The sequence below is a fragment of the Gigantopelta aegis genome, chromosome 14 (genome assembly GCF_016097555.1).
Source record: "Gigantopelta aegis isolate Gae_Host chromosome 14, Gae_host_genome, whole genome shotgun sequence".
In the NCBI taxonomy this organism is placed as follows: domain Eukaryota; kingdom Metazoa; phylum Mollusca; class Gastropoda; order Neomphalida; family Peltospiridae; genus Gigantopelta; species Gigantopelta aegis.
The window spans coordinates 39518045-39542891 of record NC_054712.1 but is presented as its reverse complement, the minus strand read 5'-3'; the positions used below and the strand labels follow the sequence as shown (position 1 = coordinate 39542891).

The 24847-nt window shown below is 38.0% G+C and overlaps 1 protein-coding gene across 1 annotated transcript in view; it reads left to right on the top strand.

Annotated features, from left to right (window-relative positions):
- The window catches only part of LOC121389528 (zwei Ig domain protein zig-8-like), a 226573-nt gene that overhangs the window by 94915 nt on the left and 106811 nt on the right, over positions 1-24847 (top strand). Inside the window, exon 2 of the mRNA XM_041521189.1 lies at positions 24059-24479. Within this exon, the coding sequence (XP_041377123.1) occupies positions 24380-24479 (100 nt within the window). The 5' untranslated portion in view covers positions 24059-24379. The remainder of the gene's footprint in view (positions 1-24058; positions 24480-24847) is intronic.

The window sequence follows — 24847 nt, the reverse complement described above, 5'->3', positions numbered from 1 at the left end:
GGCCCAGGTAGCGATAGCCTAAATAATTCTTTATTTTATTGGCACCGGCCTCGGTGGCGTCGTGGCAGGCCATCGGTCTACAAGCTGGTAGGTACTGGGTTCAGATCCCAGTCGAGGCATGGGATTTTTAATCCAGATACCGACTCCAAACCCTGAGTGAGTGCTCCGCAAGGCTCAATGGGTAGGTGTAAACCACTTGCACTGACCAGTGATCCATAACTGGTTCAACAAAGGCCATGGTTTGTGCTATCCTGCCTGTGGGAAGCACAAATAAAAGATCCCTTGCTGCCAATCGGAAGAGTAGCCCATGTAGTGGCGACAGCGGGTTTCCTCTCAAAATCTGTGTGGTCCTGAACCATATGTCTGACGCCATATAACCGTAAATAAAATGTGTTGAGTGCATCGTTAAATAAAACACTTCTTTCTTTTTTTTTTTATTGGTTGTTTGGGTGTTTTTATTCAATTAAGGTTTAATGTGTCAACATCTTGTAGCTTAATAAATTGTGTACAAAGTATTCACTAATTTTTAGCAACTGGTTTAGTAAGACCAAATTTAAACAACAACATATTTACCAGTAATGTTATATAATAAAAACAAAGAAAAGAAATGACACAATTTTGGCTACAAGTGTGAAGTCAGCACCCTATGGTCTTATTATTTTTAACCTTGAGTGCATTATAATGAGCATTTTATGAGGCACCATGCTGAGTTTCACCATGAAGCTACAGCTACCAGCTACCTGACAGTAGAGCTTAATTAAGTTAGTCATACCCTAGGTGACACTTTCACAGCCAGGGCTTACAACTGGTGTTAATATTGTGTACCACATCCAGGCATCACCTCGGACAATGTGCATTAACCATTATGGCAATGTGTTGTTAATCTGTGCTCTCTCCGCGGAGAATAGCAGCACCGTACCGGTATATTAGAAATAAAAAGCAATTACTGAACCTTAGCAAGCACACTAATGGAATTTAATAAAATGTTACGGGATTACTCCAGGAATTACATGAACCACGTTAGTGTATTGTGTATACTGTTAATTATTTTTCAGTTGCATTTGGAATTTTTTTTTTTTTTTTTTTTTTTTAATGGTATTGCATGGTTCGGCTTGGGAAAATATTAATTGTGAAAATCTATAGTTGTATAATGTTTGATGTAGAACTATATCTCTGTATAGTTTAACATAAACTATAAATACTACTATTATCAGTTTAATTATAGACCATTTTGAAGTGTACATTATATACATGTACTTATACATCTGTTAAAAAAAAAGAGGAATAGGACGTAGCCTAGTAGTAAAGTGCTCATCTGTTGCACAGTTGGTCTAGGACCAATCCCTTTTGGACCGGCCTCGGTGGTGTCGTGGCAGGCCATCGGTCTACAGGCTGGTAGGTACTGGGTTCGGATCCCAGTCGAGGCATGGGATTTTTAATCCAGATACCGACTCCAAACCCTGAGTGAGTGCTCCGCAAGGCTCAATGGGTAGGTGTAAACCACTTGCACCGACCAGTGGTCCATAACTGGTTCAACAAAGGCCATGGTTTATGCTATCCTGCCTGTGGGAAGCGCAAATAAAAGATCCCTTGCTGCTAATCGGAAAGAGTAGCCCATGTAGTGGCGACAGCGGGTTTCCTCTCAAAATCTGTGTGGTCCTTAACCGTATGTCTGACGCCATATAACCGTAAATAAAATGTGTTGAGTGCGTCGTTAAATAAAACATTTCTTTCTTTCTTTCATTCCCTTTTGGTGGCCCATTGTGTTATTTCTCGTCTCAGCCAGTACACCACAATTGGTATATCAAAGGCCATGGTGTGTGCTGTCCTGTTTGTGGAATGGTGCATATCAAAGATCCCTTGCTATACTAATGGAAAAATGTAGCAGGTCTCTAAGACTACAGGTATATATCGGAATTACCAAATGTCTGGGATCGATCCCCATCAGTGGGCCCATTTGGCTACTTCCTGCTTCAGCCAGAGCTCCACAACTGGTGTAACAAAGGCTGTGGTATGTACTATCCTGTCTGTGGGATGGTGCATATAAAAGATCCCTTGCTGCTAAAAGAGCACCCATGATGTGGCGACAGCAGGTTTCTTCTCTCATTATCTGTGTGGTCCTTAACCATATGTCTGACACCATATAACTGTAAATAAAATGTGTTGAGTGCGTTTGTTAAATAAAACATTTCCTTCTAATGGCTGATGATTAATGAATCAATGTGCCCTAGGACAGAATTATGTATGACTTAATGCTGTCTCTATAGGCTCAGTCAGTGTGCATGAAGGTCACTGTTAAGCATCACATAGTTGGTCTATTGACATTACTATTGTAATATCATAATAATGTGAATAGACCAACTATGTGTATCCAGTCGCTGTCTGGAACTTCAAATTCAACAGAGATCAAAATAATAATGTGACAGTTGCATTGGTAGCCTAGAGAGAGTGTTTTTAACATGCCCATATACCACTACGATTTCAGGCATGTCTGTCATGGGCCAAGTCTCTGGATAGCCAGTGGCTTGGCCCGGGACAAAAGGTAGCCTAGAGTGGGGGCGTTTGGCAAGTGAGAGGTGTACGATGACGCCCGGCCCCTGGCCCCTGGCCATGCCAGAAACCGTGCGTCAGATGGATATGCCTGAACCTTTTTTGGATATAGGCACATATATTAATAAAGTTAAAAGAAAGAAATACATGTACATGTAGGTCTAAATTGGATTGATCAAGTTTAGATTTTGATTTGGCAACATGGAATGAATTTTTCTTTTTTGTCCTATTTTTTTTTTTGCTGAGCAGGAGAATGGGATATATACATGTAGGTACATGTTCTGTACTAGAAAGTTAAAAATACTGTGAGTCAGTCATCATCCTCAGCTTAAAACAGTGCAGGTCAGTGGAGGCAAATTACAAGTCAAGGTGCGTGGATTTATGCAAACCCTGGACTATATATACAAATTCCAATAACTTATTTGTAAACATATCAGTGTTTTTAAAAAATTGTGTACATTTATATTCATTATTTAAAAAAAAAAGTTAAAGCACATTGATTTATTAATCATCGGCTATTGGATGTCAAATATTTTGTAATTTTTACATATAGTCTTAGAGAGGAAACCCGCTACATTTTTCTTTTAGTAGCAAGGAATCTTTTATATACACCATCCCACAGACAGGATAGCACATACCATGGCCTTTGATATACCAGTTGTGGTGCACTGGCTGGAATGAGAAATAGCCCACTGACAGGGATTGATCCCAAACTGACCATTATTAACAAACAATTCTGTGCCTACTAACACTCATATCATTATTTTTTTTTCATTTTTTTTTTAACATTTAATTACTGCTCATCTGTTTGCATATTTATATAAAATGTTGGAAGTTAATTGTTTTTGACTATTTGTATTTTTGTTACATAGGTTCCTCTAATGCAACCAAATTGGGGCCATGAAAGTAAACAAAAAACTTTTCTGTTCTCTTTGAGAATTCTATTGTACAAACCAGACTGTTGTCAAGGGACAATTATTTGTTGATTATTAAATAAAAAAGCTTTTCCCCCATATAACGTTATTATACAGACATGCATGTCAGAGACTATATATCAGTCTTCTTCTTACAACAATGCATGGTGCTTCTATACTTAAGACTTGCAGATTCTTGCTTGGTTCTACAGTGTTTGGATGCTACTATTTGGTGCACATCTGGGACCTAATTTACAAAGCTTACTTAAAAGGACATACCCTAGTTTCAAACCATGAAATTTAACACTAAGTTGAGTTAATCTACAAACCTGTAACACATTTGGATAAAGTTACAAGTGAGTGAAACATGAGTCTGTGACTTTGAACCGGTGAAATACCGTCTAAAAATAGACTAAAAGTGGCATTTTTTAAAACTATTATAGCCGTTTTTAATAAATGGAATCATACTTTAGTTTAGATTATCAATTTCCGTACATTCGAAGTGTTTTTCATCATCCTGGTGTTTTTCATATCACAAAATGCATTTCTCATATTTTTAAAAACACACGTACGTCTGAGAAGTAACAGTTATGGAGTCGAGTTTTAGTCTATTTTTAGAGGGTATTTCACCATTTCAAAATTATATACTCATGTTTCAATCAATTGTAACTTTATCCAAATATGTTACAGGTTTGTAGATTAACTAAAGTTAGTGTTCATTTTCATTGGCTGAAACTAGAGGTAGTACTAAACCAAATAACTTCTGGCTGGGTCAAAGTTTGAGGTGCACCCAACTTTTGATAGAGAAGTGAACACCACAAGTCCTGTGATTGGTTATAAATGTGAGTGTGTTGGTTGTAAAAAATAATAGTTTCATCTGGGTAAACAAAATATGCAATTTTATTTCATCTAGTACCAATGTGTCAAGTAGCCTTGTGCTTGAAACATGTAAAAAAAAGTACTCGAATTTTGTGCGGAACTAGGGTAGTCATAGACGCTACCCGTTATCCCAGAAACGAGCAGCTTGACCCCCAATTTTTTCTGATTCACTTTAAGTGTGAGGGGTGGTAGTATTTATATCTGTGATGTTTATGTTGATTGATACGCTGCAGGTAGGAGTTTTAGCCACATATGTTACTATTGTCGTCTGTGGGATTTGATTTGGTTGTATACACCCTAGCATCTGTCCCTTTAAACAACACAACATTTATTGTTGATCAAAATGGGTTTAGAAAGATTTAAAAACACACTCAAGTATATGTATATACAGTATACCAGTATATATATAATGTCTATACCTCACCCTACACATACATGTACATCAGTATTGAAAATATCCTCGATAATTATACAGCAACTTTATAACAAACAACAGACACGTTATCACGGTGATGCCTGGCTGTAATGAGAAGACTGGTACCTCTCAACCCAAACACAGCACCAGTCTGAGCAAGAGCGGGAACCTACTAACTTGATTAATTACTAATCACTCTTCGCTTTAATCACAGATTTCCCATCACAGGAACAAAGCTCGTGATTGCATGATGGACGCCGATAGGATATTAGAGATTATTTTTGTAAGTGTGGATATTAGGCCCCGACAAGTGATGTCAATTTGATTGCCAAGTAATTTGTGATAAACGAGAGTCCAGTGTCCCTAGTATGACAGTCATGAAACATGGTGGTTTATAATGACTTGATCTTGTTAATTGAGTTGTGTGTGCAATCTGTCAATTTGGTGTCTAATTTGATTCATAGATGTTGGTAGAAATTTTTACCTTGGACCGAAAGGGGTAGGATATAGCTATAGACAGTCCCATCATTCTATTAAAATGTTTTATTTGTGTAAATAATCTCAGTTTGGTTTGATGTAAGAAGAAAAGTAAAAGTGTTTTTGGTAATAACAAAGAAATACAATTTGTGTGGGCAATTTACAAATCAGTCAGTTTGAAAATAAATAAATTGTAGTAAATTACATAGTATGAAAAAAATGCGATCCCCATGGGAAGGACTATAGATAAACTAATCATTGTTCTTGCATCCCATCCTCTGCTCATAACAGGCACATCATAAGTAATATATGTATAGTTCTCTTTGTCTGTTTATATTTATATCCAATTAAGTTCAAGCATGCTATTTTGGGCACTCACACCTCAGCTATCTGGACGTCTGTGGTTGGTGAAAGAGAAGTCAGTGTAGTGGTCGTACACCCTACCCACAGCCATTAAATTTAAAAATTGCTCTCAGTGAAAGCCGGTACGGGGATGCAAACCCAGTACCTACATGTACTAGCCTGTAAGTCCATTGGCTTAACCACTGCACCACCAAGGCCAGTTTCAGTTAAAGCTTGTTTTGTTTAACGACACCACTGGAGCACATTGTTTAATTAATCATTGGCTATTGGATGTCAAACATTTGGTAATTCTGACTCGTAGTCATCAGAGGAAACCCGCTACATTTTTGCCACTGACAGCCAAGCACACACCAGTCTTTGACCAGTTGTAGTGCACTGGTTGGAATGAGAACCCCCCCCTCCCCCCCCCAATCACATGAATTAATCCACTGATGTGGTTCGATCCTGTAACATGAGCACCTCAGGCGAGCACTCAAGCGAATGAGCTAAATCCTGCCAAGGCCAGTTTCAGTCAAGTCTACTCCACAACCGGTATAACAAAGGCCATGGTATGTACTATCCTGTCTGTGAGATGGCGCATATAAAACATCCCTTGCTGCTAATCGAAAAGAGTATAGCCCATGAAGTGGTGACAGCGGGTTTCCTCTCTCAATATCTGTGTGGTCCTTAGCCATATGTCTGATGCCATTTAACCGTAAATAAAATGTGCTGAGTGCATAGTTAAATAAAACATTTCCTTCTTTCCCTCCTTCTAATTTGTTTCTGTATTATTTTCTTCTTCTTCTGCATTTGGTTTCATAATGCTCCTTAAAATTCAGATCAGGAGTTTTACTGTCTCCATCTGATCTCAGCAGTGAACAGTAGGTCAGCTCTTTATTAAAATGACAGATCTTGTAGGAAATCAAATTTCTGAAGGACAGTATTAGAAAATAGAGAAAGATGGATCAGTGACACCTGAGCATAGTGTTTAATCATGGTTATGAGGAGTTGGTGTGGTAATACGCATATACAGTATGCTGCCAGTAGGCCAATAGTTTATTTAAATTCATCATTGGTTGGTCCTATGTCATTTTTAAACATGGCGGGTGGGATGTAGCTTAGTAGTACAGCGTTCGCTCGATGTGCGGTCAGTGTGGGATTGATCCCCGTTGGTGGGCCCATTGGGCTATTTCTCGTTCCAGCCAGTGCACTATGACTGGTATATCAAAGGTCGTGGTATGTGCTACCCTGTCTGTGGAATGGTGCATATAAAAGATCCTTTGCTGGTAATCGAAAAGAGTAGTTCATGAAGTGGCGACAGTAGGTTTCCTCTCTCAATATCTGTGTGGTCCTTAACCATATGTTTGATGCCATATAACCGTAAATAAAATGTGTTGAGTGCATCATTAAATAAAACATTTTTTTCTTTCTTTCTTTCTTTCTGTAATTTTTTGCTGTGGCTGGTTTTCTGATGATTATAGTCACTGGTTCCTGCAGTCACTGCATTGTGTTGGGTATTATGCCATAGTGTGTCACTTATTAAAGGAAGGAAATGTTTTATTTAATGATCACACAGATATTGAGAGAGGAAACCTGCTGTTGCTACTTCATAGGCTACTTTTTTCTATTAGGTCAGGTCAGGTCATAGGGTTTTACGTGCACATTCAGAACAAGCTGTTGTAGCGCATTTTTCGATTAGCAGCAAGTGATCTTTTATATGCACCATCCCACAGACAGGGTAGTACATACCACAGCGTTTGTTACACCAGATGTGGAGCACTGACTGGAAACAGAAATAGCTCAGTGGGTCCACCAACGAGGATCGATCCTAGACCGACAGCGCATCAAGCAAACGCTTTACCATTGGGCTACATCCCACCCCTCACTTATTAAAGTAACAGACCCTAGTTTTTAAACACTGTGACATTGTTTTTATTATTAGAGCCATTTTTTATCATGGAAATGAGACATTAATTGTATTTTATTGTTTAGATTATCCAAAGTGTTTCTGGTTATCCTGGTGTTTGTAATACCATGAAATGCATTTTTTTGTAATTCTAAAAATGCAGGTTACCTTTGAGAATTAATGGGTATATGGACATGAGCTCTAGTCTATTTTTAGACAATATTTTCCCTTTTCAGTGTTACAGACTCTTGTTTCACTCTGTAAATTCATCATTGGTTTACTATCATTTATCCAGATGTGTTACAGTGTTGTAGAATAACCAATCTATGTGTCCATTTTCAGAGGTTGAAACTAGGGTCTGTGACTTTAACTAAAGTGATGTGACCTTAATTTCAACTGTGACTGTCCAACCGAAATCAAATATTGGGCCATTAAAGATATACTTTATCCTATTTGAATGAATGAATGAATGAATGAATGAATGAATGAATGAATGAATGAATGAATGAATGAATGAATGAATGAATGAATGAATGAATGAATGAATGAATGTTTAATAACACCCCAGCACCAAAAAAATACATTGGCTACTGGGTGTCAAACTATTATCCTATCTGAGTAAGATGGTTTTGTCACCATTTTGGTTGCAATAACTCAATGATCATTTGTTTTGGTTCTTAAGTGGTCTTCATTAAAGCAAGTTTCAATGTACCATGACAAATATATTAAACTTAATTCCTATACACTCTATTCATAATGAAAATAACTAATATACTTATAATTGTTGGATATTAATTTCTTGTTATATATTAAATTTAATTCCTATACACTGTGTTCATAATGAAAATAACTAAAATACAATGTAGTTATAATTGTTGGATATTAATTTCTTCTTCTGTTGCTGATCATTGGATATTTGCGCCTTCGTTACTCACAGCAGATAATCAATAGCTACTGTCGATGGATGTGTGTGTGCAGTGTATGACACTATGATTAATTGAAAATGTCATCTGTGACAATAACAGTGTTTTTACGGTCTTGTCGTATTGGGTTTTATTAGCATTAATTTTACATTTGTATATTAATAGGTTTTTCCTGCCTTTTGTTTATACACAACAACACCGCTAATAATATCATGAAAAATAGAATTTGGTATGGAAATTTGCTCCTTTAAGAGTAATAAATAAAATGCTGCTTTAAGAGGGTTTTTTTCATAATAACAATTATTTTTTGCTTTAATAGAGAAAGTTAAAAATAAAAAGCCAAATCTGAAAGGCATTCATTATGAATCTATTTTAGATTTGTTTATATGAGACACATGCATGGCTATATATATAAGCATATGTGATTATCCAAAATTTCTCAATTTATAAATATATACTGAACGAAAAAAGAAACTTCCGATTTGTACATATAGTATTTGTTGTGTTAAAGAATTCATTGTGTAATGAAATTATATAGGTAGTATTAGCCTTGAGCTGTATTATCAGGATTCGTGAATTTTATCGATTATTTTTGCACTGTTAATCGTCGACAACGTGAAATTCAGTTTGCACATGCATGCATGGTTCGACATGCCCCATGTAGTATTCGGTCAATTTGTTTTACTTTTACTGACATTGTTGTCAAGTGAACAAAAACACTTCAATATTTGTAAACAAATTAAAGTTTTTTACATTGTAGCATTTTTAGTATGCCAATAATACCCAATAATTTACGCGAACGGGCAATTGGCATGCCTAATGCTGGCATGTCAACAGAAGATGTTGCAAGGCATGTTGGGAGTTCTAGTCAAGCGATACCAAATCTTCACATAAGATTTCGAACGACAGGAAGCACCAACGACTTGCCACGTCGTGGACGTCCGCGTATTACAACGCGTGGTCAAGACCGCTATATCATGAACACGCATTTGCACAATCGATTCCAAACTGCCACTGCTACTGCTGCTAACACACCTGGGCTTCATAATAACCGAATCAGTGGGCAAACTGTTCGTAATCGTCTGCGGGAGAACGGTTTACATGCACGATGTCCTTACGTCGGATGCGTTTTAACGCAACGTCATCGTCTAAATCGTTTTAATTGGGCACGTGTACACACTTGTTGGATACGGCGATGCTGGAATACCGTTCTTTTTTCGGATGAATCCAGATTTTCTTTACAACGTGGTGATGGCAGGGTGCGCGTCTACCGTAGGAGAAATGAACGCTATGCTGACTGTTGTGTTCTTGAATGAGATCGTTTCGGGGGTGGGGGTTGTGTCATGGTCTGGGCAGCCATTGCCCATGGTTATCGTTTACCACTAGTCATCATTGATGGCAATTTAAATGCTCAACATTACCACGATGACATTCTCGCTCATCACGTCATTCCTCTGTTCCATAACAACGCCAATATCTTGATTTTTCAGCATGATAATGCCACCTCTCATACAGCTAGAGACACTGTAAATTTTCTTAGGAATAATTACATTGATTTCATTGATGACTGGCCCGCTAAAAGTCCTGATCTCAACCCCATCGAGCATGTCTGGGATAGTCTGGACAGACGATTGAGGCGTTGTCCCAACCCACCCGCTAACGTCAACGAACTTCGTCAAGCACTCATTCAGGAATGGAACAATATTCCACAGGCTGAAATCAACACTTTAGTCAATTCTATGCACCTGCGATGCACTGCAGTGGTCAATTCAAGAGGTGGTCATACCCGTTATTAAGTGGGTGGGTTTTTTTTTAACCCCTACCACACTTGGTCAAAATTTCGCCCAGTTTCTCTTAACTTATGGCCATGATTTTTGCACGAAACAATGCATCATGGAACATTCTTTAAACGCATATATAACAATTATTCCCCCGGTTTGTTTTCATCAAGTTATGTTCAAGCAAAGTTAGTAGAAGTTTCTTATTTTGTTCAGTATATATGGCTTTTGAGGAAGATTAATTGTGAATAAGAAATAAATAACATTCACAAAGAACTAAATTTATGAAGCCTCAGATACTGGTGTTTAAGCATTGTACAAACATTGAAAATTCGACCCAAAATGTTTTTGTTTTGTTTTTTTTGTGTTTTTTTTATCGTACAGTGAACCCCCTCTCCCAAACCAGACACTCTCAGGACCAAGTAAAATGTCTGGTTTTAAGGGGTATCTGGTTTAGAGAGGTTCTCTTTTATACTGATATTTAAAAAGGGACCATGAAAAAAGTCCGATTTTGAGAGAATTCTGGTTTACAGAGGGTTTGGTTTTGAGAGGTTTTACTGAATATTGAAACTGTCATTTCTAAGTATACCAGAATGGACATTACATACATCTAGTTACTGAGAATTGCAAACGCCTGAGGATTAAACCAGTGGGAAGCTGCCGAAATGTTGGGAGTATTTTGTAATGTGTTTGATGAGATATAAAAAAAGAAATCCTGGTTTGAGACTTTCTTACTGTATAGGGGCGGAACCTAGCCCAGTGGTAAAGCGTTCACTTGTTGCACGGTCTGTCTGGGATTGATCCCCATCGGTGGGCCCATTGGGCTATTTCTCACTCCAGCCAGTGATACACGGCTGGTATATCAAAGACTGTGGTATGTGTTATCATGTCTGTGTGATGATGCATATAAAAGATCCCTTGCTGCTAATTGAAAAGAGTAGCCCATGAAGTGGCGACAGCGGGCTTCATCTCTCAATATCTGTGTGGTCATTAACCATATGTCTGACACCGTATAACCATAAATAAAATGTGTTGAGTGTGTCGTTAAATAAACATTTCCTTCCTTCCTTCCTTCTTACTCTATAGGAGTGGGATATAGCTTAGTTGGTTGAGTGCTCGATTGAGGTGATTGCATCGCAGGATTGAATTACCTCAGTGAATCCATTCAGCTGATTGGGTTTTTTCTCGTTCCAACCAGTGCACCACAACTGGACAAAGGCCATGGTATGTGCTTTCCTATCTGTGGGAAAGTGCATATAAAAGATACCTTGCTGCATTAGAAAAATTAGAGTCATAATTACCAAATGTTTGACATCCAATAGCCGATGAATATTTAATCAGTGTGCTCCAGTGGTGTTGTTAAACAAAACAAACTTCTTCTTTTTTTTTTACTGTATATATATATATATATATGTATGTATATGACTTTGCTTTATCTGTCATTGTAATTTGTCAGTAGAAATAGTAGTATGTGTTTGATACGTAATAAAATAATGTATTAAAATTTATCTAAACTCATTCTGAATCTCAATTTTAATTTCTAATATATGTTTTATCTTCCATTCAAGCTATATATAGGATTGCTATTAAATTTTGTTTCCATAAATCACTTTTATAATGTGTTTTCTAGTTGTTTTTAATTAAATTCTTTCTCCCATGTTGATACAATTTGTCTACAGCTATACAAAGAGTTGTTTCAAAAATGTACATGTATTTAATGAATGAAAGCAAGATGGATATGTTTTTACACAATGACTAAAATATATAATGGCATTTACCAGACATAAGTGTAGTATTCTATTTCTTACATGCATTGTATCCTCAAAAAACCAGGTTAATAGAAATTTAAATGTCTTTTATGGTTTAAACTCATATTAATTAAGTAGCAAATGTTTTTTTCAGTGAAACTATATGGCGAGTTTTATATTTACCGTAGGTAAGTAGCTAATAAAAGTTTGTTTCATTAACGACACCACTAGAGCACATTGATTTATTAATCATCAGCTACCGCTATATTTTTCTATTAGCAGCAATGAATCTTTTATATGCACCATCCCACAGACAGGATAACACATACCATGGCCTTTGGTATATCAATCGTGGTGCACTGGCTAGAGCAAGAAATAGCCCAATGATCATGCATCAAGCGAGCGCTCTACCACTGGGCTATGTCCTGTCCCCTGGCACATACATGTATAAAAGCTTATTTTAATCTATTGTGAGTTTTCATTTTTTAAGTTATGTTGTCCATTAACATATTGGCAAGCATGGCAGATGTCGATAATTGTTTCGGCCTGCATGAGCAGCTGTTAATAAGTTGATTGGCAGTACAAACCTCTGTTTGTTAAACCCCAGCTTGTGCTAAATCCTTATGTCCACCCACCCCCATATTAGTCTGTCAGCAGACCCTGTGTTATGTTGGTGATTTATCACTGATGGCTGACCAAGACTCTGAAACACAGAATTATACAATTAGTTCCAACAGACATGCTCTGGTTTCAAGCAAATCAGGGATATTTTTAAATCTGTGTTTTGTTTGCTAAAAATACATGTAATAACATTTCTAAATTGGGTTGAAAAATAAGAAATGGTTTTACGGGATATGGTGTAATTAGTGGCTATTAAATGTCTTGTTCTGGCTACAGTTTAAGAGATGACATTTCACAGACGTAACTGTAGATACATATATGGTTTATTTACGTCAAAAAGAATTGATTTGTATCTCAGTATTCAATAACGTTAAAAATAATATAAAAACATTAAATTTTAAACTCATACCAAGACACATAACATTTTTTTTTTTTTTAAATGACTGTAATTAAAACGTTTCTTAACAAATTACCATCAAATTGTATAGATATATTCATAATAAAGGAGTGAGGATGAAATGCTGGAACAGTCAAGATAGGCAGTTTCACCTTACTTGTTACTAGTAATCAATAATGCAGTACACAGAGATTTAAGTTACTTTTCCTTGACTTGATGCGCAGTCAGTCTAGGATCGATCTCCATCAGTGGGCCCATTGGGCTATTTCTCGTTCCAGCCAGTTCAAAGGCTGTGGTATTTGCTATCCTGTCTGTGGGATGATGCATATTAAAGATGCCTTGCTGCTAATCAAAAAGAGTAGCCCATGAAGTGGCGATAGCAGGTTTCCTCTCTCAATGGTCCTTAACCATATGTCTGATGCCATATAACTGTAAATAAAATGTGTTGAGTGTGTCATTAAATAAAACATTTCCTGTTTCTTTGACTGACCAATCAGTTGCTGTCTTCTCTGAACCAAACAGGGAGATTTAACCTATAGAATTTTATGGCAAATTGTTAAGAAACTTTTCTATATTTACACTGAGATATCTTTTACAAAATAATTTTGTGACTTGATATGGGTTTAAAATGTGTCTTTTGGTGAGTTTTAACTTTATTCATTATAGAGATACATTTCAATGCATCGGTTCCCTTTTGATACAAATGGGCTATACATGCATATTCATGTACCACTGGCTTTCAGAAATGATAGGAATATTTACTAGGTATGTAACATTTTGGCAGATTTTAAATTACATGTGTATGTCTGTTTGGTGTCAATCATACAACTACTGTAAAAACCTCTCTAAACCAGACCCTCTGTAAACCAGAATTCCCTCAAAACCGGAAGTTTTTCACAGCCCCTTTTTAAATATCCATGCAGCACAGAACCTCTCTTAACCAGATATCTTTTAAAAGCAGACTTTACTTGATCCTGTGGGTGTCTGATTTAGCATGGTTTCACTGTACTTAATCATATAGGTTACTCTTACCATCAGGTTTCCTCTCTAAAGGACCAAATGTCTGACATCCAATAGTCAATGATTAATAAATCAATGTATTCTAGTGGTGTCATTAAAGGGACAGACCCTAGTTTTTAAACACTACGACATATTTTTCACTATTGGAGCCATTTTTAATCATTTACATTAGAAGTACTTACATTTTATAATTTAGAATATTCATTTTCATACACCTGAAGTAGTTTTGGTCATCCAGGTTTTTTGTAATACCCCAAAACGTGCTTTACATAATTTAAAAAATGTGCGTTCATCTGAGAAGTAATGGTCGTTAAGACAAGCTCTAGTTATTTTTAGACAGTATTTCCCCATTTAAACATCACAGACCAGCTTCACTCTGTTATAATCTTATCCAAATGTGTTGCAGGTTTGTAGATTAACTAATAAACTTAAGAGTTCATTTTCAAGGGCTCAAACTGAGGTTTGCGCCTTTAAAAAAAACTAACTTTAACTCCTACCAAAGAGGAACATGTGATCTTTTATATGCAATTTCCCATAGACCAGAAAGTATACATACATACCATGGTCTTAATCTAATGGACCTGTCAGGGGATGGGGGGAACAACTTGACTTCATCAAAGGCTTCATCCTTCACCCCACAGCTTGTTAGTCAAGTGCTCTACCACCAAGCTCCATCCTGCCCCATTGACTTTGATAATATACCAGTTATGGAACATTGTTTGAAATAAGATTAGATGAAGTTCATTGGTTCTGTCCCCCACCAGTGGGACCAATGGGTTTAACAATTTATCTGTGGATAAACTAATTTAAGAACACAGATTAAATTAAAAAATTTCTACAAGTATCCTTAGAGACTCCATAAAATGCAACATAATGTGTAAGAAAAAGGAAAAAAGAAAAGAACTGTAAATATTTAAAATGAAATTAGTTCTGATTCTTCAGAAGAAAGGGTTAAAGGGAGTCTTAATTCTAAGGCCCAAAACACACCAGGTCTGGGGTCTGGGTCTGGGGTCTGGGGTCTGGGGTCTGGGGTCTGGGGTCTGGGGTCTGGGGTCTGGGGTCTGGGATCTGGGTTCTGGGTTCTGGCTCTGGGTCTGGGTCTGGCTCTGGGTCTGGCTCTGGCTCTGGCTCTGGGTCTGGGTCTGGGGTCTGGGTCTGGGGTCTGGGGTCTGGGTCTGGGTCTGGGTCTGGGTCTTGGTCTGGGGTCTGGGTCTGGAGTCTGGGGTCTGGGGTCTGGGTCTGGGTCTGGGTCTGGGTTTGCATCTGGGTCTGGGTCTGGGTCTGGGTCTGGGTCTGGGTCTGGGTCTGGGGTCTGGGGTCTGGGGTCTGGGGTCTGGGGTCTGGGTCTGGGGTCTGGGGTCTGGGATCTGGGTCTGGGTCTGGGTCTGGGTCTGGGGTCTGGGGTCTGGGGTCTGGGTCTGGGTCTGGGTCTGGGTCTGGGTCTGGGTCTGGGTCTGGGGTCTGGGTCTGGGTCTGGGTCTGGGTCTGGGTCTGGGTCTGGGGTCTGGGGTCTGGGGTCTGGGTCTGGGTCTGGGTCTGGGATCTGGGATCTGGGTCTGGGTCTGGGTCTGGGTCTGGGTCTGGGTCTGGGTCTGGGTCTGGGGTCTGGGTTCTGGGTTCTGGGTTCTGGCTCTGGCTCTGGCTCTGGCTCTGGCTCTGGCTCTGGGGTCTGGGGTCTGGGTTCTGGGGTCTGGGGTCTGGGGTCTGGGGTCTGGGTCTGGGTTTGCATCTGGGTCTGGGTCTGGAGAGCATGGTTCCAATCTGAATATGACAAAACACACCATTTCTGTGCTGGCACGAACTGCAGATCTGGCACCAGATGACATAGAACATGCACTATATTTTCACACTGTCAAACTGGCAGCTGCAGCCTGTGCTAGCCATATTTCAAAACATTTCTTACAGTTTTTTGTTTTGTAAAAAGTTTGTTTGGTTTAACAACACCACTAGAGCACAATCATCAGCTACTGGATGTCAAACATTTGGGAATTCTGATATATAGTCTTAGAAAAAAAAAGCTACATTTTTTCATTAGTAGCAAGGCATCTTTTATATGCACCATCCCACAGACAGGATAGCACATACCACGGTCTTTGATACACCTGTCATGGTGCACAATATTGAAACAAGAATGGGCCCACTGATGGGATCAATCCTAGACCGACTGCACATCAAGTGAACAATTTACCACTGGGCTACAGTCTTGGAAAGGAAACCCTCTACATCTTTCCATTAGTAGCAAGGAATCTTTTCATATATGCCATCCAAAGACAGGATAGCACACACCTCAACCTTTAATATACCTTGGATGGAACAAGAAATAGCCCAGTGCCCCACCAACAGGAATTAATCCTAGACCGAGCACTTTACCACTCGGCTACATGCATTCTATCTCTGACCGTCTGTTAAAGGCACTTAATTATTAGAATTTTTTTTTTTTTTTTTTTTTTTTTTGACCGGCCTTGGTGGCGTGGTGGCAGGCCATCGGTCTACAGGCTGGTAGGTACTGGGTTCGGATCCCAGTCGAGGCATGGGATTTTTAATCCAGATACCGACTCCAAACCCTCAGTGAGTGCTCCGCAAGGCTCAATGGGTAGGTGTAAACCACTTGCACCGACCAGTGATCCATAACTGGTTCAACAAAAGCCATGGTCTGTGCTATCCTGCCTGTGGGAAGCACAAATAAAAGATCCCTTGCTGCTAATCGGAAGAGTAGCCCATGTAGTGGCGACAGCAGGTTTCCTCTCAAAATCTGTGTGGTCCTTAACCATGTCTGACGCCATATAACCGTAAATAAAATGTGTTGAGTGCATCGTTAAATAAAACACTTCTTTCTGTTAGAGTTTTTAAAATATACTAATACAGCATTTTTGACTGTTAAACTTTGCATTACTTATAAAGTTTTTCTTAAATTAGTATTATTATTGACAAAGCAAATATGTTTCTGGTCATCCTGATGATTGTAGAAACTGAACCTGCCTCGGTGGTGCAGTGGTTAAGCCATCGGACTACAGGCTGGTAGGTACAGGGTTCGCAGCCCGGTACCGGCTCCCACCCAGAGCGAGTTCTTAAGGGTGTATACTACCAAATCAAATCCCATAGACGACAATAGTAACATATGTGGCTAAAACTCCTACCTGCAACGTATCAACCGACATAAACGCCACAGATATAAATACTACCACCCCTTACACTTAAAGTGAATCAGAAAAAAATGGGGGTCAAGCTGCTCATTTCTGAGATAACGGGTAGCGTCTATGACTACCCTAGTTTTGCACAAAATTCGAGTACTTTTTATTACAGGTACCTCATACATGTTTCAAGCACAAGGCTACTTGACACATTGGTACTAGATGAACTAAAATTGCACATTTTTTTTACCCAGATGAAATTATTATTTTTTACAACCAACACACTCACATTTATAACCAATCACAGGACTTGTGGTGTTCACTTCTCTATCAAAAGTTGGGTGCACCTCGAACTTTGACCCAGCCGGAAGTTATTTGGTTTAGTACTACCTTAAGGGCTCAATGGGTAGGTGTAAGGCCACTACACCCTCTTCTCTCTCACTAGCCACTATAACCAAGTAACAACTAATCCATTGTCCTGGACAGACAGCTGAGATGTGTGCCCAGGACAGCATGCTTGAACCTTAATTGGATATAAGCATGAAAATAAGTTGAAATGAATGTAGAAACTGAAAATACTAAAAAACAAAAACAACCCAATACCATATGGCATTTATTTGTTACTTACACACACAAAGACACAATAAGATAAACTTTCATCTTTTGGGGCTTATGTTGTAAATTCTGGGATACTTTGGCTTGTTTTTTAAAACTGGTTCTTTGTACCTTGTGGAGAATGTTCAACACAGAAATGGAATAAGTTTTCAAAGGAAATAGGATGATCATTTAGACCTTTTGATAATTATGTTGTGTAAGATGCATTTGAGAGAGATTCTTTGAATTTCTGCTTCTTTGCAACTGAAATATGTTTGATGTTACGTCCTGGATTGTTAACATTGCTTTGTGTTTGGTTTATTATGTTTGTAGATGTAACCTATCCTTGGTATGGGGGAGTCGCCTTAAACTGAGCTTTCCCTCTGCAAATTATAAAAAAGTTTGTTTTGTATAACAACACCACTAGAGCACATTGACTTATTAATCATCTGCTATTGGATGTCAAATATTTGGTAATTTTGACATAGTCTTAAAGAGGAAACCCGCTACATTTTTCCATTAGTAGCAAGGGATCTTTTATATATGCACCATCCCACAGACAGGACAGCACATACCACAGCCTTTGATATACTAGTTGTGGTGCACTGGCTGGAATGAGAAATAGCCAAATGAGCTCACCGACAGGGATCGATCCCAAACCAAACGTGCATCAAGCGAGCACTTTACCACTGGGCTATGTCCCACCCCCTCCACAAATTATGACTGCTGTGTGTGTGTATATATATATATATATATATATATATATAAAAACTCTTATTAGCTGAGACTAAAAACATGGCCACTGTATACATAGCCACTTTTAAGTTAAGTGACAAAGATGGCAGCATCCATTGATGTTGTATTTATGGAATTCATCTTTGACATTTTTTGTATGCAACATTTAGTATGATGTGTGTTTGGTAGTAAATTTGAAATGCAGCTTTAGATAAGAAAATAATTGTCAACAGTGCAGATTAAAAGAGGAGAATTGATCCGAACTTTGCATATTATACTGTATAGATACTGTACTGTACTGTCAAGGGCAAGGCTACATATACATAAGTAAATGAAATTAAAATACATATGGAGCAAGATATTGTGCGCATATTCAGTTAAAGTTTACTTTATATCCTAACATTACAGCAATTGCAATACTTTGTATGAAAAATAAAAAACCCAAATCGTCATGGCATAATTAAGTTAATTCCAATCATTTCATATGCCAGTCATAGAGCACTGGTTGGAATGGGGAAAAACAAGGAGTTTGTCCACTAAGATAGATAAATCATAGGACCTATTAATTATCAGATGAGGGTTCTATGTTCAATCCTCTCTTAAAATATATTAAAATAATTTAACTCTCTTTACATTTTCTAAAAATAAAACATTAAAAATAAGTTTAAAATATGATTTTGTCCTTCATAATTATGGTAATTTCAGAATCAGCCATATTTGACAGCATAATTTGTCCTAATGAATAGTAAACTAATTAGTACTAGCAAGTATTTTAAAAATTGCTCCAATAAAGGTCAGCTATATAGCATTTCATACAGCATGTGTCCTATAAATATATCCCAAATAATCTATACCGTAACTCATTATATATAATGACAATTGGTCTCCGATGGTAATACTATATTTTATATGTATTCATTACCAGCTACCGGCCTCAGTGGCATAGTGGTTAGGCCATCAGTGTACAGGCTGGTAGGTACTGGGTTCGGATCCCAGTCGAGGCATGGGATTTTTAATCCAGATACCGACTCCAAACCCTGAGTGAGTGCTCCGCAAGGCTCAATGAGTAGGTGTAAACCACTTGCACTGACCAGTGATCCCTAACTGGTTCAACAAAGGCCATGGTTTGTGCTATCCTGCCTGTGGGAAGCGCAAATAAAAGATCCCTTGCTGCTAATCGGAAAGAGTAGCCCATGTAGTGGTGACAGCAGGTTTCCTCTCAAAAAATCTGTATGGTCCTTAACCATATGTCAGACGCCATATAACCATAAATAAAATGTGTTGAGTGCATCGTTAAATAAAACATTTCTTTCTTTCATTACCAGCTGGGCGGAATGTAGTCCAGTGGTAAAGCGTTCACTTGATGCGCGGTCAGTCTGGGATCGATCCTCGTCAGTGAACCCATTGGGCTATTTCTCGTTCTGGCCAGTGCACCACAACTGGTATATCAAAGTCTGTGGTATGTGTTATCCTGTCTGTGGGACGGTGCATATGCAAGATCCCTTGCTGCTAATTGAAAAGAATAGCCCATGAAGTCGTGACAGCGGGTTTCCTCTCTCAATATCTGTGTTGTCCTTAACCATATGTCCGACACCATATAACCATAATTAAATGTGTTGAGTGTGTTGTTAAATAAAACATTTCCTTCATTACCAGCTGCAAACTACAATCATAACACTATTAGATTGACAGAACAAAGTATTGTTTTGTCAATTATCCTATTTAACCTGCATATACATTGTACATACAAGAAGTGACTATGGTGAAAAGTGTGCTCAGTTTATTAAAGGGACATTCCTGAGTTTGCTGCATTGTAAGATGTTTCTGACTAATAAAATATTTCTACAATTAAACTTACATATTAAATATATTTTCTTTTTTAGAATATCAATGTCTGTATATTCAATGTGTTTCTTAATATTTGTAAGAAGCCCAAACTGGATTTTGTTTTCAAATAATTTCATGCATACCAAAAAAAGAATTCAATGAAATAAAATGAAATTTAACCTAACCGATCAGAAATATGTTTAATATACAGCCACTAATATTTTATGCAGACAAATAATGTCTTTATCTTTATTTTCATAGAATAGAACAAAAAAATGATATCTGGAGTGGGTGGGGTACAATCACTATAATGGCGGTTATAGGATCGATCCCTGTCAGTGGGCCCATTGGACTGTTTCACACTCTAGCCAGTGCACCATGACTGGTATACCAAAGGCCGTGGTATGTGCTATCCTGTCTATGGGATAGTGCATATAAAAGATCCCTTGCTAGTGATGTAGCAGATTTTCTCTCTAACACAATATGTCAGAATTACCAAATGTTTGACACCAATAGCCAATGATTAATAAAACAATGTGCTCAAACAAAACAAACTGTAACTTTGCCTTTGCCTGTAGGAATGATAGGTGGAGTTGTAGGGGAGGGGGGATGGGGGGGGGTTTACAATTTCCATAATCCATATTGGGGGGCACAGTCTCTAGTTGGGGGGGGCAGAAGCCAGATTTTAATATATATTGATATAGAGTACGACAAATAATGCACATTTTCATCCTCAGGTGTGGGGTGGGATAGGGTGGAGTGGGGGGAGCACAGGCCTCACTGGGCCCAGTGGAATTTGATTAACACAAACATGTGAATGTATCTAATTGCCTTTATTCAACTACCTCCAGCCAGTGCATCACGACTGGTATATCAAAGGCTGTGGTATGTACTACCCTGTCTGTGTGATAGCGCATATAAAAGATCCCTTGCTGCTAATGAAAAACAGTAGCCCATGAAGTGGCAACAGCGGATGTCCTCTCTCAATATCTGTGTGGTCCTTAACCATATGTCTGACACTATATAACTGTAAATAAAATGTGTTGAGTGTATCGTTAAATAAAACATTTTAAAAAAAAGCAAAAAAACATTATTTAACTACCATTTAAAAAAAAATATTTTGTATAATATGCAAGTTATACAATCAAATGACTGTACAGTACATTTTAAAAATCAACCATGTTACATGTATATGCTAATTCGTAGATTGATTCCTTGCTACACTACTGGTGACACCTTTGTACTATAGCTTCCAGCAAGATAAAAATAAGACTATATTTAATTACTTGTTTGACCAGCACATGTAATTAACTTTAACACCATAGTGACTGAGGACAATGGAAGAAATACTCGCCATGTTATTGACCATGTGTGACAGGTTCGCTGAATGTTGTGTTAATGATGTTTGTCAGGTCAAAATGTACTGAAAATTACCCTTGTGGCTAAGTTACTTGCCATAACCCATAATAACTGGTGGAGGGGGGGGGGGGGGGCGAGACGTAGCCCAGACGTAGCTTAATGCGCAGTCGGTTTAGGATTGATGCCCGTCGGTGGGCCCATTGGACTATTCCTCGTTCCAGCCAGTGGCACATCAAAGGTCGTGGTATGTACTACCCTGTCTGTGGGATGGTGCATAAAAAGATCCCTTGATGTTCATCAAAAAGAGTAGCCCACAATATCTGTGTGGTCCTTAACCGTAGCCCACAATATCTGTGTGGTCCTTAACCATATGTCCGATGCCATATAACTGTAAATAAAATGTGTTGTGTGCATCGTTAAATAAAACATTTCCTTCCTTCCTTCCATAATAACTGGGTGCACATGGTCATAGTACCAATGTATTTTTACTTTAAAATATTAAGAAAATATTATTTCATTCATTTATACTTATTTTCTTGCTTATATCCAATTAAGTTTCAAGCACGCCGTCCTGGGTACACCTCTCAGCTATCTGGGCTATCTGTCAGGACAGTTAGTTAGTGGTTAATTGTTAGTGGTTAGTGAGAGAGAAGTCGGCGTAGTGGTCTTACACCTACCCACTGAGTCGTTAAAAGTCACTCTGAGTGGGAGCCGGTACCGGGCTACGAACCCAGTACCTATACCAACCGTATCATTATGTTATGTCCAATGGCTTAACCACAACACCACTGAGTCTGGTCACGTCAGGTCAGGTCAGGTCAGAGTGTTTAACATGCACATTCAGAACAAGCTGTTGTAGCGCACGCCTGTCCTGGGCACAGGTGTCGGCCTTGGCTGGCTCCTCAGTCCAGGACAGGAAATATAGTTCTTTATAGTGGGATGGTCTTATAGAACCAGGACGGTCATAAAGTTGATTTTACTGTATTTATCTATGGAATGGAAAATGTTTTGTCTTGCCATTATGAAGTAAAAAAACAAGTGAGATATAGATATTACTCTGGTTGCAGTGGCAGGAATGGCATCAGTTTCTCGCATTAATGTTCAACGTTATTGTTTATGGTAGACAGTACATTTAATTCCACTGAATTCCTGTTTTTGAAGATAGCCTATGTAGAAATAGCAGGTTTCCTCTTTCACTCTGTAAACACAGTCTTAAAATAAACATATATTACACACCAAAGAGCCAAGTTCTAAAATGTGCTGTGATGTGCTGTTTAATATTCCTTTTCTTTATGACAATATATATACATGTATATATATATATTGTCTGAATTTAAATTTTAAATATAAAGTTCTGTTCATGTGCATGTACCGGTATGCCCAATGAATAAATAGAATACTCTTTCTGATCTTCAACATATAACATTTTGTCATTCTTTCTTTTCATTCATTCATTCATTCTTTCTTTCTTTCTTTCTTTCTTTCTTTCTTTCTTTCTTTCTTTCTTTCTTTCTTTCATTATTTCTTTCTTTTTTCTTTCTTTTCATTCATTCATTAATTTTTTCATTCATTCATTCATTCATTCATTCATTCATTCTTTCATTCTTCATTCTTTCTTTCTTTCTTTCATTCATTGATTATTTCTTTCTTTTTTCTTTCTTTTCATTCATTCGTTCGTTTGTTCGTTCATTCGTTTGTTCGTTTGTTCGTTCTTTCTTTCTTTCTTTCTTTCTTTCTTTCTTTCTTTCTTTCTTTCTTTCTTTCATTCATTTGTTATTTCTTTCTTTCTTTCTTTCTTTCTTTCTTTTCTTTTCATTCATTCATTCATTCATTCATTCATTCATTCATTCATTCATTCATTCATTCATTCATTCATTCATTCATTTCTTTGCTTATATCCAATTAAGATTCTTGGGCACACACCTCAGCTATCTGGGCTGTCTGTCCAGGACAGTGGGTTAGTGGTCAGTGAGAGAAAAGTCGCTGCAGTGGCCTTACACCTACTGTACCCAATGAGCCGTTAAATCTCACTCTTGGTGGGATCCGGAACCAGCGGGGACTAACCAAGTACTTACCAGCCTTTAATTCAATGACTTGGTCAGTACTCCAAGGCTGGTAATCATTTTGTTAATACGTGTATGTGCATTTGTCGACATCTCATTTCTGTTTCATCCCCGACAGCGTCAAGTATCCTCCAATGGAAGAGATCACCATAAGAGACTATCAAACTGATTTGTCAAAAGTTTTGTCATCCGAATCAATAAGCAAAATATCTTGGCACATCTAAAAAGTCAGGGGAACGTTGTCGGTTGATACTTTGTAATTCCGTGGGTTTATTAGTTTAATGACGGACACCGGTCTACTCTGATTACCCTCAGATTAAAATGTACATATGCTCGCTTCTCTTTCAACTTTGATAATGTCATCTTTTGATCTTCACAGGAGGTCATCAAAAGCCCCGGCACAAGGTTGAGCGCACACGATGAGTCTAAGTGTTCGAACGCTGGGTATGGCCGGTCGAATGAGTCGCATTGACGAGTCCACGAAGACAATATCTAGATTAGATCAAGCAATTCCACTATGATATGGAAGCAAGTGAAAGCTTGAGTCGCCAGTACAGCCACCAGTTGTAGCGGAGTCGGGAGTTAGAGTTTCGAGAGTCGAGTCGTGGACGGATTATACGGTTTTTGTGTGTGTGTGACGGACTACGGCGTACTGCAACAAGCATGAGCGACTATCACACTATACACTGCTGGGTGTGGAATGCGCTGTCTAACTATGACTGAGTCGGTACGATGTTTGAATGGAGCTATGCTGTTTGGACTTTTTCAGCTTTTCCTTTTGTTACCACATACAGGTGGAGGTAAGTGTTTGCATTAAAAATAGTTATTTTCTATATTTATATATGTATTTAAATATGTATTATGTGTGTGTGTGTGTGTGTGTGTGTGTGTGTGTATGTGTGTGTGTGTACATATATATATATATATATATATATATATATATATATATATATATATATATATATATAAATATATATCTGTGTGTGGGGGTGTAGGTATGTATATATGTGTATTTGTGTGTGTGTGGGGGGGGGTGGGGGGGTGTTTGTAATAGACAAATATGTTTATTTAAGCCATATTTTGAATAAATAAAACATTAAGAAATCTTTTTTTCACATTAAAAAATGTATCAATCTTTAATGAAGTAAATGTTTTTGCTAAAGTAGTA